Below are 14080 nucleotides of genomic sequence, written 5' to 3' on the forward strand. Positions count from 1 at the left end.
TCAGTACTGAACATAATAAGATGAGATGATGACAAACAGGAGGCAAACACTTTTTTCCTTTCTCCTGTTGCCAACATGACACTTCAGGTTTGCTGCAGGGCAAAAGCCCTTATATGAAAACAAATCTCATTAACTAATGGATGTCACTTGGCTGCACAGTCTGTCTCCAAAACTACTTCAAGCAGAGCTTGGCTGTAAATCGTGGTGTGGATCAGCAGCATTCTCCTCCAGTGTATCTCCTTTTCCCTTTACACCAGGTGAGGCCAACACACAACCACCACGAAAAGGCATAACAAAAATACAAAGGGGTAAACATATTCCAACAAGTGTGCCTACATCAATAATAAATGTAAGGTCAAAAATGACATTATTACTTTAAAAAGCACTGAGGAAATCTCATGGAACAAGAATTGACAAAGCAGTACTAACTAAGCTATTTATCCTATCCATTTTCATGTAGTACCTATAGTGTTTATAGGATTGTCATTTGGATGTCTGGTATTTTTTCCATCCCTGGTTTTCAAGATGAGAAATTCAGGCATCTTTATGTATGCAGAACACTAGCACATCACTCTGGCAAACTGACAGAAAATTCAGTTCTAGAAATAAGTTCAGCTGTTACCTAGCTGTTAACTTCAAACAACTTCTGGAAGAATAAAGAGGTACAGAAATGTAGCTGGTTAGACTGATAGAAGACTGACTGGTAAGTTTCTGCAAAAACACTCAGTTTTTATACCGACACATCTAAAAAGAATATTTTAATTTTAGAGAGTGTAATAGCACTTGATACAGTAGGTTTTCCTGAGAGAACTCACGACAGACCGTAAGCCAAGAAAGATTCAATCTCCTCTGCTTTCTGTTATTACCCAGTAACAAGCTATAGAATAGATATTTCAGAATGCTACCCCATGTTTATAGATATTGCAGGACGTACAAAGTTCTGTGAGATAATGATTAAGCTTACTTTGAAGCAAGTCTATGTGATTTGAAGAAAAAAATGTTTGATGCGTTAATTAAGGAACAGAAAATAATAACACTGGTAGAGAAAGGGTTCTGTACCTTGATGCTCTTTTACTTCAGAGCCCGTGTGCCATAGACAGCATTCAATTAAATAATAGTCTTAGCAATAAACAATGACAATACACAGAACACTACACAACATCACTCCTTTGGCTCAAAGTAATTCCAGTTTGTTACTGAACAGTTGTTATGCAAAATCTCTACCACATGGCTGAAAATAATAACTTTCACATCCTACAGCTTAAAAGGCTCGTAACAAATTGGCAAAGGAAATTTAGATTGCACATCCCTTATGTAGTTTTATTTCTTGTGCAGTTTGAAACAGCATAACTTTGGTATCCATCTAAAAAAAGGCTTAATTGGGAGAGCAGCTGGCAGTCGCTATTTGTCCAAGGTAAGCTCTGTCTGAAAAGACATCAATGTCCAATGTCTCCAAAGAAATTAATTTGTTTGAAACAAAAACAAACAAAATAATTTGTTTTGAAATGTTTCATGTTGCAGCACACCCAAGATACAGTTGTGTTCTCATAGGGATGTTAAGAACAGTAGTAATAACAAAATCACGCTGAGCGATTATGAGATACCATAGTGATGGTTGCAGGGACAGTCAGGATTACTTCTAAATGGAATGCTCTAGGCAGGTTTGCTTTTAGAGACCTTCCTATTGCCTAGCCTAGTCAAAGCCCTTCCAGTGGTTATATTTTTGCCTCCTGAAGCAGAATATTATTTAAGCTAATTTTTACAATAAGAACAATCATTCACTGGAACAGCCTCCCCAGGGACAGGGTAGCATCCCTGTCACTGGAGGTTTTAAAGATGCAATTGTACAGGTTGCTTGATAATTTCATCTAGGCTACCCTTCCAGAAAAGAGCTGGACCAGATGATCTTTTGAGGTCCCTTCCAACCTGGGCTGTTCTGTGATTTGGGGGATACTGAGAGACTGAGATATGTGACCACCAACATGCAGGCATTTGTTGTGTGACCATTCCTTTTTAAATCAGCTAGAATTACTCATGAACAGAAAACTAAGGTGCTAACTTGCCTGGATGGGATTACGTGGGCTAGTTAGCGTGGGAGGGATGCTCAGCAGCACCGGAGTACAGAATACCAGAGGATCACATTAGGACAAAGAGGTTTTGTAAAGTCAGAGAGGTCTCTGTAATGGCTGATTACCTCTATGTGCAATTCTTATCAAATAAGCAATTACATGTTACAATGACTCAGGTTGATGCAATGCATTGTGAATGCTACTATCAGTAGTATTAATGTAGAGCACATGTACTCACTCTGCAGCTAAGGCAAAAAACCTCGTTCCCCATTTAAAAGCTTAATCACCATATATGTCTAAACAAAACCCTGACCTTCTAAAAACTCCATATGCAGCACTGTAACCCTCCATGTGCATATATATATGTATTTTTTTAGATATTATCCATATTTTATTTATCATAACAGCTTAACCTAGGACCTCTGCATTTGCTTGCTTTCGTGGTTTGTTGTTGTTGTTGTTGTTGTTGTTTTTTCCCCCCTCTGAAGTACCCTGCCAAAATATAACATGCCTTTACCAATCAGGCACCAAATACAGGAAGAAAAAAACAGAAGTTTCAAGTACATAAACAACATATTTCATAAGTAAAGCCTAGATTTTTCTTGGCCAGTGGGTGTGAAAGGGAAGCATTTGTGGACAGAAAAGCTGAGGAGAAACTTCACTGGCACAAGAGAATGGTGAAATAATCCAGGTGATAGAGGAGCATAAAATTGTACTTCTTGGGATATCAGGAGGCTAATAAAATTACAGGATCTCATGGTATTGTGTGAAAAGGAAGACAGAAGGAGCTTAGGAATGAAAAATTCTCTTTCCCACACCGGTAAAAGATACTTTCTCTTTCTGATATGCATCCTTGTCCCATCAAATACAGGTCCTCCCCATGCAGACATTTTATAGGCTTGTTGACATTTACAGAAAAGTAGTTCTGCTCCTCTGACACATAATATCTGTCACCAGAAATCTCTTTCTCATTCATGTCCTGTTGCAACTAAGGTTTACACAAAGCTAGCACAGTGAGCCTCAGGACACTGCTACAGCACCAAGAAAACCACTGGAGGTTAACTTTAATATTCAGACATTTATACTTTGGAAGATTTGTTGTAGGGATTATAAGGCATCCTTTCGGGGTTATGTAGTCCATGTTAATACAGACTTTCAAAGCTGAAGTCATTCCTATTCATATTTTTGCTAATACATTAAACATTTCCATAAATACGATAGGCACAGACAGGATTTTTACAACCATCAATCTATCTTCACTGTCAAACACAGCAGCTGCTTTATCCTCAGCAAAAACCTTTAGCATGGTTCTGTGGCTCAGTCTGCTGACCCAAAGGACCTTGTTCTTCAGCCATAGCTGGAAGGACAGATTTGCCTTCAGGATTACATGCAGCAACTTTGTTTGTTCATTCCTTTTTGATATCAGCTGCTTTTTCTTGGTGGGATAGATACTATCTTTTTGACATGCAAAAGTCCAGAATGCACATCAATGTATGGAGAATGGACTGAAAGTGTAGTATCAGCAATGATGTATTTGACCCAACCCACTATTTATATCCCCAACAGTCACACAAACCTTGCCTATTATACACTAGGGCATACTGCCTCCATGTGGCAGCATATGCTTCAGACATTCTTTTTTCTTATGTTTCACACTGTTTCGTGTGTGGCTATAAATTTTGATATAGTTTTGGAAGAGAACCCATACATTAATTCTGTGAGAAAGGGCAACATGAGGATGTAAAAATTAATGTATCATATTGGTAACAGTGTTTTCCACACAAATATTCACCAGGAACACACAGTAAAGTACAAGGGCTATATATATATATGTGTGTGTATATATATATATATATATAAAGAACGCTTTCTCAAATATTTATTACACAATGAAAGAAAACTAGTTTAAAAAAAATTTACATCCTGAACTTGATCAAAGGGGACTGATTGCTCTTCAGACCTATTAGTTAAAAGCAAGATTGAAAGAGCAGTTTTGAAAAATTACATAAAACTGTATCACATTTTTTTTTTCAGTTCATAACTGCTTTGATCCAAACTTGACTAGAAGACCATAAAAGTTGCTTTAGCATTAGACCGGCTTTCTGACTCAAGTAGCACTAACACTGTGTTGTGGGTACACAGTTTTTCCCATGACTAAAATGGAAATCATTCATGAAATAAGTATTTCTTCCACACCACACTCATCCCCACCCCAAATCCCCAACCTCCACCTACTTTACCAATGTTGTTAAATACAAGACCTAAAGAAGTTAAAAACCATGACAGTTATTGTTTTGCCGGTTTGTGTCTTTACATTTCAGTCTCTACCAGCTGACCACCAGTACATTCCACTTCACTGGGAACAAGGTCTTCATATGTGATTTCCATGGAAAGAAATGACATGGTATGGCTGAATGGGTTTCGTAAATCACCAGTGCCATCACATTTAGGATTTCCCTGCTTTGGTTAAGATGTATTATGATGCTCCTGTCAGTTCTCAATCTTACTGCACAAAATGCACAGTGCAAGAGGGTGCTAGATTTATGGCAAGATTTTTTTTTTCCTTCTTCTTTCTCTTCTTTGTGGGTTTTTTTTTTTTTTTTAAGACAGTGTAAGGTCTAGAAACAGTGAAAGAATCCCAAGGTTAGGGTGTTGCAGGGTGCTATGCCAATTTTAGCTTACATTTAATTGTATAAACATGTTCCTATCTCTGTTTGGTATCCAGCAAACAATGTTATTACAAATTTTCCAAACATCTCTGTGTTTTTGTCTCTACGTACTGTCCATTTCAAAACTTTTCCAAGTATAAATTAGTAGCTGTACATCTGTTGTTGTTGCTCTGTTTGAACCTGTTGCTGTCCTGACTGCTGTTGCGTTGGCTGTGCCTGGGGCTGCAAGACATCAGTCTGAGGCACTGACCTCCACGTCAGAGGATGCTGTTCCGTTATCTGGTTCCCTAGAGGAGCAATGGAGTTCACCAAGGTGGTCAGGTTTATAAAATGGGCCACAGACTGAGGATTGGCTGCCTCTGGTGGCGGCTGTATGTGAATGTCATTTTGGCGGTTGTGCAGCATGGCTGAACCACTGACGGTGTCAAACGTCACGGTGAGAATTGAGTTGTCCAGCTGTAACTGGCGATCAGGTGCAGTCAGGTGGCCCACGGCCACGGGCTGGAGGTTTGTGAATTGGGTTCCAGCTGGCGTTGTAATGGGGGTAACAGTGATATTTGTCAGCCCGACAGAACTGGAAGGGGCGGTGACATTTGGGTCACCAAGAGTCACCACCACCTGAAGAAAAAGATAAAGGTAACCTCAACCTTATATCTTGCAGCTGACTACCAAATATCAAGCATTAAGAAAGATGAGCCCATCAGCACACCACTGATGTGTTGCTACTGCAAGCAAGAGAAGTCATACACACAGAGGGGAACACGGAAAGCTTGGAATATAACAACTTCAAAGCATAGAAATAGGAAGGTAATGGGAGGGAGGCATCTGCGGCATTCAAAATAAGCAGCCAAATCAACCTGCACACTTCTAATCGCAGCTTGAGCCAGTCAGTGGTATCTGGCAAACAAGGAGGTGGTAGCATCAAAGAAAATTAAAACAAACATGAGGAGCTTACTGGTCCAACTCCTTATTTTTTTGAAGTCTCTATTCATCTTCGTTTTGCCACAATTTATCAGATTAGCTCTAAATGTTCTGATCACTCTCTTGTGTTTGCTATTAGGAAAAAAGAAGGGTTCTCCCTCCAAGCAATGCCTGCTACTCATCACCCCGCTACTGGAGCTCACCTGCTGGATGCTCTGAACAGCTGAATTAGTCTCATCTCCAACATTCCCTGTGAATTCACTTTCCTTCTCTGTGTATTCACTGAACGCAGGGTCCTCAGGCACTTGAGTTTCCTCCTCCTCACTTAACTTTTGTTTTCGTTTCTGGCCGCGTTTAGGAGTTTTGATATGCTGCTTCCCTTCTGGCAATTCTCCCTGTTCCAAGGCTAATTCCGGCTGGAGCAACACATTTCCAAAGAAAACACTTTGCTTAGTGGAGTTTTAAATAAGAGACTATCACCTGAAGTTGGTTTACTGTCAATTCTCAAGTGAAGAAACAAACTTTAGCAAAAACCTGATTTCAGGGAATGAGACCTCACCCTGTAATTACCTTGGTTTTACCAGCACCCATGTTATACAAGAACACAGATCAACAGCTTGCATTTGCTTATCGCATTAAGCTGATGGTGACTCTCTTAAAAAAGCACATTCCTTGCCCATCAGCCTACACTCAGCTACGGTATGTACCAAAAAAGTGACATCCCCACCTCACCCTCCTGTAGGCCTGGAACCTAGCTGCCACCAGAATTCTGCAATAGCTAATTTACCTGGACAATCCCAATGGAGGAGGCATCAATGGTAGTTGTCTCTGGCAGCTGCTCTAAATCACCAATCCTCACCGAAACAATCTGTGGACAAAGAGGTATCAGCTGGTGAAATGCAGCAGTGCATACCGCCGTCAGACAATACAGTATTGCCCTTACAAATCCTGCCACAAAGTAAAAATGATGTCATCTAACATTTTACACATATCATTTAATACAAGGCCTTTTGGCATATAATCTTTTCCTTTTCACTGAAAATCAGCAAAGTTTAAAGAAAACAATAGAACAAAATGTTTATTTTCATATTCTAGGCAGAACACAACTTACTGGGAAGTGATGAATTCTACAGAAAAGAAATAATGTGTTTGCAAAACAATATTATTGATTTTGGCATTTCTATTTATAAACCTATCAACTGTGTCCTATTCTGTTATTTTCAGCTGAATCTATACATCTCATCTTATGGAAGAACAGAGACAAGTTGCCCCCTGGATTGCAGATGTGTAGCTGCATTTCTAATCCAAAAAAATCAATAAATAAAGCTTTTTGTTGACTTCCTTCCCAGTCATCATGATAAAAAAAAATGTTCACAGCAAAGCAATACTAATGACAAATTGATAGTGAAAAAAAAAAAGCCTCAAAGGGAACGGAGAAGCCTTCATCAACCTAAACAACAAATGCTGAGGAGAAACACAATAGCTATTCAGAAATTTAGAACAGAGAAAAAGCCCCACTGGGGTCAGACAAAACATCCCTTTAATCCAGATTGTCTGCAGTCAGCATTCATCTTTAATAGTAAGAATAATTTTCTATCATCAGCAGATGCTGCCATCACCTCTCTATTCACCACTTCTTTCAGATCACTTCTGAATATAGAGAAACACAATGGGAAAAAAAGAATCAATTATACTCACTAATGGATAAAAACAGAACATGAAAAAAATATAGATTTAAGCTGAGGCAGAAAAAGAAGAGGGATTTAAATAATCAGGACTTCATTTTTAAGGACTGACAATCAGATATGTTTGCCACTGAAACATAACATAATGAAAGGGCTGATTCAGTTAAGTGCATGCTTAACAGACACTAACAAAAACTGGCCCCAAAAGAACAGAAAAAAAGAGGGAGGAAAGAAAAAAAAAAGTAATTTCTTTAAAGTCACTCAAGACCATAAACTTCCTTGAAAAAGAAAAAACAAAAACAAACCAAAACCTACCACCCAACAATCTACCTGCCAAACTAACTCACCTCTGGGTGTTTACGCCTCATGTGTCGACTCATGGATGCTCTGGTAGAAACCTTTGTCCCACACAGCTGACAGCTCTGGGCTTCCACCTTATCATGAGTGAGCTGGATGTGCTTCTGTAGCATGTAATCCGTGACATACTTCTTATCACAGACTGAGCAAGTCCACTGTTTTCCTACTGGTGGCAGATGGAAGGAAATGCTGTTAGCAACAGCCCTCAGCAATGAGTATTGTGTTGTCAGCATCTCAACAAGAGGAACAAATTTATGTTGGTAACATGATGTGTGATACTAGTTCCAAGACTTCCAGGTCTAAAGCAAGCCTAGGAACAGAATTAAGATACTGTCTTTGGATACTGTTTTTTAGAGGATTTACCTGTATGAATCAGCTTATGAGTTTCCATTGTATTTCTCTCACTAAATGTCTTGCCACAGAGCTCACACATGAAATCTTTGATTCCTGCATGAAAAGCACATTTACTATCAGACTGAAAACAGCCTAAGGTATCTGCAACAATTCTGAGTCTCATATTATTAAAAAAAATATAAAATCATAGCCAAACAAGTAGAAGCAACCCAAGTTCACCAGCTACTTTTATCTAAGCTATCCTACTATATCCAGCAGAAAATCCAAGAGAAATTGATGTGGGAGGTAAGAGGCTGTTTCATGAAATGAGAATCTGAAGACTGACTTAAAACAAAACCAACACTCTAGACCTACCCTAGGCCAAAACAACCTCTCTTAAAGAAGCAAAACATGAAACCAACTAAACTATATATTTTGGTTGTGGAACAGGTGGTCTTGGCTGATGAGAGGACAAAACCTCCCTTTACAAAAAGCAGAATATGCATATTGTTTTAATTAGCTTTCTTCATACTCTCTGACTGTTGTAACTAGGAGTTCTCTCAGGAAGCCTTTAACTGATTCAGTGCACCTTTTGTACACCTTTAGAGACCTCACCCGTGTGTCTTTTGTAATGCTTCAGCATGTTGACTTTCTGTGCAAATTTTCGGTGACATTCCTTGCATTCATATTCTTTAATTCCTTTGTGAAGTTTCATGTGGTGACGAAGTGCATGTTTTGTCTTCATTCCTGTGAGACAAAAGGTACAGCATGACAATTAGTCCATTGCTCCCACCTTTGGAAGAGAACTCAGGATGATCATGTTGTCAACCAAGTGCTCTAAGATTATAATTGTTGCATGTCCACAATTGCATATTTTTAATTGTTTAGGTAGCAGTTATTTTAATTCCAGCCAAAAGCTCTGGAAAACATCTAAATAACCACTGAGGAAGAAGCAAACAGCAGGGACAAGCAAAGACAAAACATCCCTATGGATGTCAGAGTTGCTGCCTTCCACTAAAATACCAGTTCAGATTTATTCAAATTATGACATGAACAATTCAAAAAGTCAAAGCCACATTGACTCGAGGCTCTTTCAGAGAGAAATTATTTCTTAAGCCTGAAAGTAGCCTAAAATGAAAAAATTAACTTGTATTCACTTTTGTGCTGGAAATGCATTGGAACTCAGGCAAGCACTCCTCAATCTGACAGAAGCAAATTTTATTAAAATCAGTTTTGTCTTACAGGCCATGAAACTAAATTGTATAAAATTAGGGGTAGTTTATTTACTCATAAGGGTCCTGATTAATACTATTTCTGTCTTGCAAAACTGCAGAATCTACAGCACTCCAAGGATCTTCCCATCATTCTAAGAACGGAAGTAGTTTTAATTTAGATATTCACCTGCTATTCAGTATCACAATTAATGGAAAACAAGGCATTAGACATACCTTTGCCACATTCTGCACACAAGTATTCTCGGATATTATCATGGACTCGCATATGTTCTTTTAACATGTCTTTTCTAGCAAATGATTTGCCACATTGCTCACAAGCATGACTTTTTACACCTTAAAAATAAATGTAAAAGATAACACAAACAAAAAAAAAAGTTAATGAAAAATGTGCATCTCCTAAAAACTGACTAAACTGGTGAATCAGAGGGCAACAGTCCACCTGTGTTGTCAACCACACTTTTCATGCATATTGTAGCCCAAATTAATTTAGAGAGAGAGAAAAGCTCACCTTTAATGTGAAATCTGAAAAAGAAGATAAAGCCTGAGGTAGGAAAATACTGAATAGCGTGAAATAATAATGAGCTGTTAAAAATGATTTTGCAATAGCAGTTTTCAGCCTGTGTAATGGTGAGAAGGCAGCATGGATAAAAATTTGGGGAAGAACAGAATACAGAATTAGGATTTTTAGCAGGTGAATCCTGCATCATATTAACTTGGAATCTGGACTGTGTGCCTAGACCAAGTATTTTCACTAATGCCCACTTGCTTTAGAAACTCGGTTTACCCTAGAGGCATAAATATTACATTTATCTTATTGTAACTTACAGTAAAACCCCGTAACTTATTTCCTCCTGAAAAAAATAAGGCAACCAATGGCAAAACAAATTCCTTTCTAATATTGATAATAATAAAGAGAACATTTTTACCTGTATGTATAAGCTTATGTCTTTCCAGATTTCCTATACTGTTAAAAATCCTTCCACAGATTTCACATGGATGGATGTATCTGAAACCAAAGAGACAAAAACTGACATTCTTTTCTTGAGACAGAGGTGCCTTTCAGGCATTTCTGTCAGTAACTGTATTTCATTTGATAAAACTGATTACTATAAAAGTTCTTTGAAACATAAACGCATTTTTAAAATGAGCCTTAAGAAACCCATAAGTTCACTGGAAGCTTGGAGTGCTCTGGCATTGCTATATCCTCAAATCATAGTTTTTAGAAAACATTTACCAAAATCATAGACTTCTACTTTACAAAGCCCAAACTGGGAGGCCGTTCACTAATCACCTGTGTGAAGTTAATCGTTAGTGATATATATTTCAAGATTTTAATAAACATATTAACACCCATCATACAGTTTCAGATATTTTAGTACAGCCCAATTCTCCAAAAGCATCAGGTGGCAGAGCCACTGTATCTTCAAAAAAGATAGCTCCTTTTATCAGTCCAACGTATCCTCTTACTTCTGTACATTAGGATCGGGCAGGTTCTCCCGATGAATGACCATGTGGGCATGGTAAGTAGCCTTCAAGGCAAAACGTCGATTACAAATGCTACAGCCATAGCCTTTCTCCTTGTGCACGTCCATGATGTGCTTCAGGTACTCCTTCCCTCTGCCGAAAGTCAACTGTGGAAGGAACCAATAGTGAATGAAAAGGGAAGAAAGTCCTTGGGAACAGCAATGATCTAGTAACACATTACCAGGATCTTGAGTCAGAGCTAGGAGATATAAATAGCCTGCATATCACTAGATCAAAAATCTGTGAAAGTTGGTTTTAGGTCTGAAGCTCTTTGGCTATTATAAGCGCATTGCTGCGGGACATCAGTTAACTTCATTTGGAAAACTAGCTTGAGATGGTACCTCTGCTTCTGACACTGCACATGTTGAAGACCTCCAACTGTTTGTGCACTGAGGAACAGCCTTGAAGAGAACAACATCTAACCTCTGCTAGCTGTCAAAGTAAGGATGCCACAGAGAAAATGTCTTCTGGAAAAAATGTCTTCTGGGCTCTAGGGACACAGTAAGCCCTAGTCTGCATAATAAGCTCTGGCACTAGCTCCAGAAGAGTTGGTATTTCCAGGTGTTGCAGGGCAGTGATTCTAGCTCAGCTCCTCAAAGTGCTACAACTATGACAGAGAGGTGCTCCACTACTTTGCTCCCTGGGCGAAGAAACCCTGCAAAGTGCCGTAATGACATGATCTTTTGCTCCAATTTTGGAACTAGTCAGAGCGTTTCTGACAGCACTGCATAGCTTGGTGAAAGTGGACTTTGGGATGGGGGAAAAAAAAAAAGAAAAAAAAAGATAAATTCTCAAGAGATCAGAAGGGATAATTCACTAAGACTCATTTGTATGTTGTTCTCCCTTAGGAATGTGTGAACAGCTATTTTCGGGCAAAAAGAGCCCCTCCATTTCATTACAGTTAACACTCATTTTCCACAGCTGTTGCCTTACACAACTGTTTACTTCACAAACACTTAAAAAAAGCACTAAAAAAACCCCCCAAAAACAGCTTCCAAAAAGAGCTTTCTACTTTGAATGGCACAATTGGCCTCATTTGGAAGCACACAATTTTACATAGTTCATGTACCCGTTAAGTGTCAGAAGCTAAAATTACCACACTGAAAGCAAACGTGATTAACTGCTGTGATACCACATCTTCTTATGCTTACTGCCACAAGCTTAAAATCGGTTTGCACTTAAAACCAGCTCAGAGATAAGAACAGAAAACTGAAATACTATTATTGCCATGTCTTTAAAATGAAGCACTTTCACCACATTAAGTGTAGACTGAAATAAGCTCCGATTTCCAGGGGCCAAGCCAGTGCCTCAACTACCAACATTCCCTTGTCTATACATCAGTTTGGCCAGTTTTGCTCTTCTCACTGATTCCTTCTGCATCCCACCCAGCCCAGCAGAGCATTCTTGCCCAGTAAGGGTACAGAATCCAGACAGGCCTTAAAGATGGCATTCTTCCCCATCACTTCTTTACAAAGTGGCAAAAGACAAGCAGTAAGAGATTTAAAGTATTCCTCTCTCAGCTGACAACTACGTATGTTCCAGTAGTAGTTCCAATGCCATTCTGTTAGTATGTAGAGTAGGCCAAGAATAAGCAGTCACACTGAACATAAGCAGCAATCTTAATCTCCCAAACTTAATATCCACTAGAGAACCATCTGATCTCATAAAAATTAATAAATTTGTGGACCGTATCATTCAGAAGTGCTATAACAAATTTAATTTGCACATAATTAAAAGTTAGTATAAGTTTCTGAATACTCCTTTATTGTTTTTGTCCTCCAATTTTGCTTGCTTGCTTCCTTGCACACAGATAAGCGTATGTATGTGTAGGTCTCTTTATAAGTATTAGCATTCACCTTACAGACCACCTAACATCCTATGGAATAGCATCACTTCATAGATTAGCAGTAGCAAGCACTGCAGAAGAGAGCAGACCTACTGACTAGCCTTCTCTTTGCGAACCCTTAATGTTATTTAAAATTCTGAATAATTTATCGACATCTCCACTCGATCCCAGACCCCCCCATCCCAAAACAAGTTAATTTGGAAGTATTTAAAGCTACCTGGCACCTTTTGCAGCTATACTTGTGAGGCTCAGAATCTGCACTTTCATCGGAGTTGTCATCATTTTCCTCCGATGAGATTCCAATTTTTCCAATGAACTCTTCCCTCTGGTGATCATCCATCAGTGCTATGTCCTGTGTAGGGTGCAAAAGAATATTCTGTTTTAATAAATTAAACGTTTATTTCAAAAGGTAAAACCTAGTTGTCAGCTTTTGTTGACGTGTAGACGGCCTTGCATTAAGAATTGCTGTAACATTTTTTATTTGGAATATCCTCCTGCTCCATTCAGTTCAGGTAAACAAAGTTCCTCTGTCCATGACAAAACAAGGAGCAACTGTTTATCTAAACAGGTAATACTCATTTTTTTGTGTATAAATGGAACTTTAATGCAAACACACACTTCACTGGTGCAGTATTACATCCATGTAAGCATCACTGAGTTAAACAACTCCTTTTCAATAAATTCACTGTTAACCTAATTGCATCAAAATAATCTGTGTCTAATTCAGTGCTATTAATAGGTTTTTTTTTTTTGTCATTTGGAACATTTTGATTAAGCCAGGTGGGGCACTCAACACACAGGCAGTTATGCTGGCATACACAAGAGAATTACAATCACTGGAGTGGGAAAGGCAGAAATAATTAGTTTTCTTGTTTGAATTTTTTTTTCATGCAAAGAGAGGGTAAGACAGTAAACCCTCAGCCCAGCCAAAGTGTCGCTGGAACAATACATCTGTCTGCAGCCTTCCTGTTAAATTATTCTCTCTCCGTTAAACTGAGCAACCACTGCGATTCACCCAAAGTCACTGAGGTGTTCTTTCCATAATGCTGGGAACAGTGCTCTGCAGAGGTAGCTGAAATAACTTCACATACGCTAGTTCACATACTCTGTAGCAATCCAGCTATGGAAAAACAGAGCCATGGGCAAATCAGAGCACAACCCATGTCAGTCTGCTCTAGGAACATCACTGCTTATTAATGGCTGCTATGTAACACACCTTTTCTAACAAATTATTAACACAATACCTTAAAATGGACATGAATATGATCTCTCAACACATCCACCCTGAAAAATTTCCGTCCACAGATTTCACAGGTGTATTTCTTATCTCCGTGTGTTAGGAGGTGTTTGTTCATATTGCTCCTACATGAAAATACCTAAAAGAAAAGGAAGGAAGGTACAGAACATATTTACTGTCCTATTTTATTCATTCTGGTCAGAA

At 38.7% G+C, this 14080-nt stretch overlaps 1 protein-coding gene across 5 annotated transcripts in view; it reads right to left on the bottom strand.

The window, feature by feature from the left end:
* Positions 1 to 1051: 1051 nt before the first annotated feature.
* PRDM15 (PR/SET domain 15) overlaps positions 1052 to 14080 on the bottom strand; it is a 40273-nt gene continuing 27244 nt past the window's right edge. For 4 of the 5 annotated variants that reach the window (XM_065861451.2, XM_071811426.1, XM_065861434.2 and 1 more), the window contains 11 exons: positions 13884 to 14015; positions 12857 to 12991; positions 10737 to 10900; positions 10196 to 10275; positions 9483 to 9602; positions 8650 to 8781; positions 8065 to 8148; positions 7692 to 7867; positions 6447 to 6527; positions 5863 to 6075; positions 1052 to 5356 (listed from right to left, as the gene is read on the bottom strand). In XM_065861451.2, the coding sequence (XP_065717523.1) occupies positions 4880 to 5356; positions 5863 to 6075; positions 6447 to 6527; positions 7692 to 7867; positions 8065 to 8148; positions 8650 to 8781; positions 9483 to 9602; positions 10196 to 10275; positions 10737 to 10900; positions 12857 to 12991; positions 13884 to 14015 (1794 nt within the window). In that variant the 3' untranslated portion in view covers positions 1052 to 4879. The remainder of the gene's footprint in view (positions 5357 to 5862; positions 6076 to 6446; positions 6528 to 7691; positions 7868 to 8064; positions 8149 to 8649; positions 8782 to 9482; positions 9603 to 10195; positions 10276 to 10736; positions 10901 to 12856; positions 12992 to 13883; positions 14016 to 14080) is intronic. The other variant, XM_071811433.1, reaches the window with a different exon arrangement.

Source organism: Patagioenas fasciata, chromosome 1 (assembly GCF_037038585.1).
Source record: "Patagioenas fasciata isolate bPatFas1 chromosome 1, bPatFas1.hap1, whole genome shotgun sequence".
NCBI classification, from domain to species: domain Eukaryota; kingdom Metazoa; phylum Chordata; class Aves; order Columbiformes; family Columbidae; genus Patagioenas; species Patagioenas fasciata.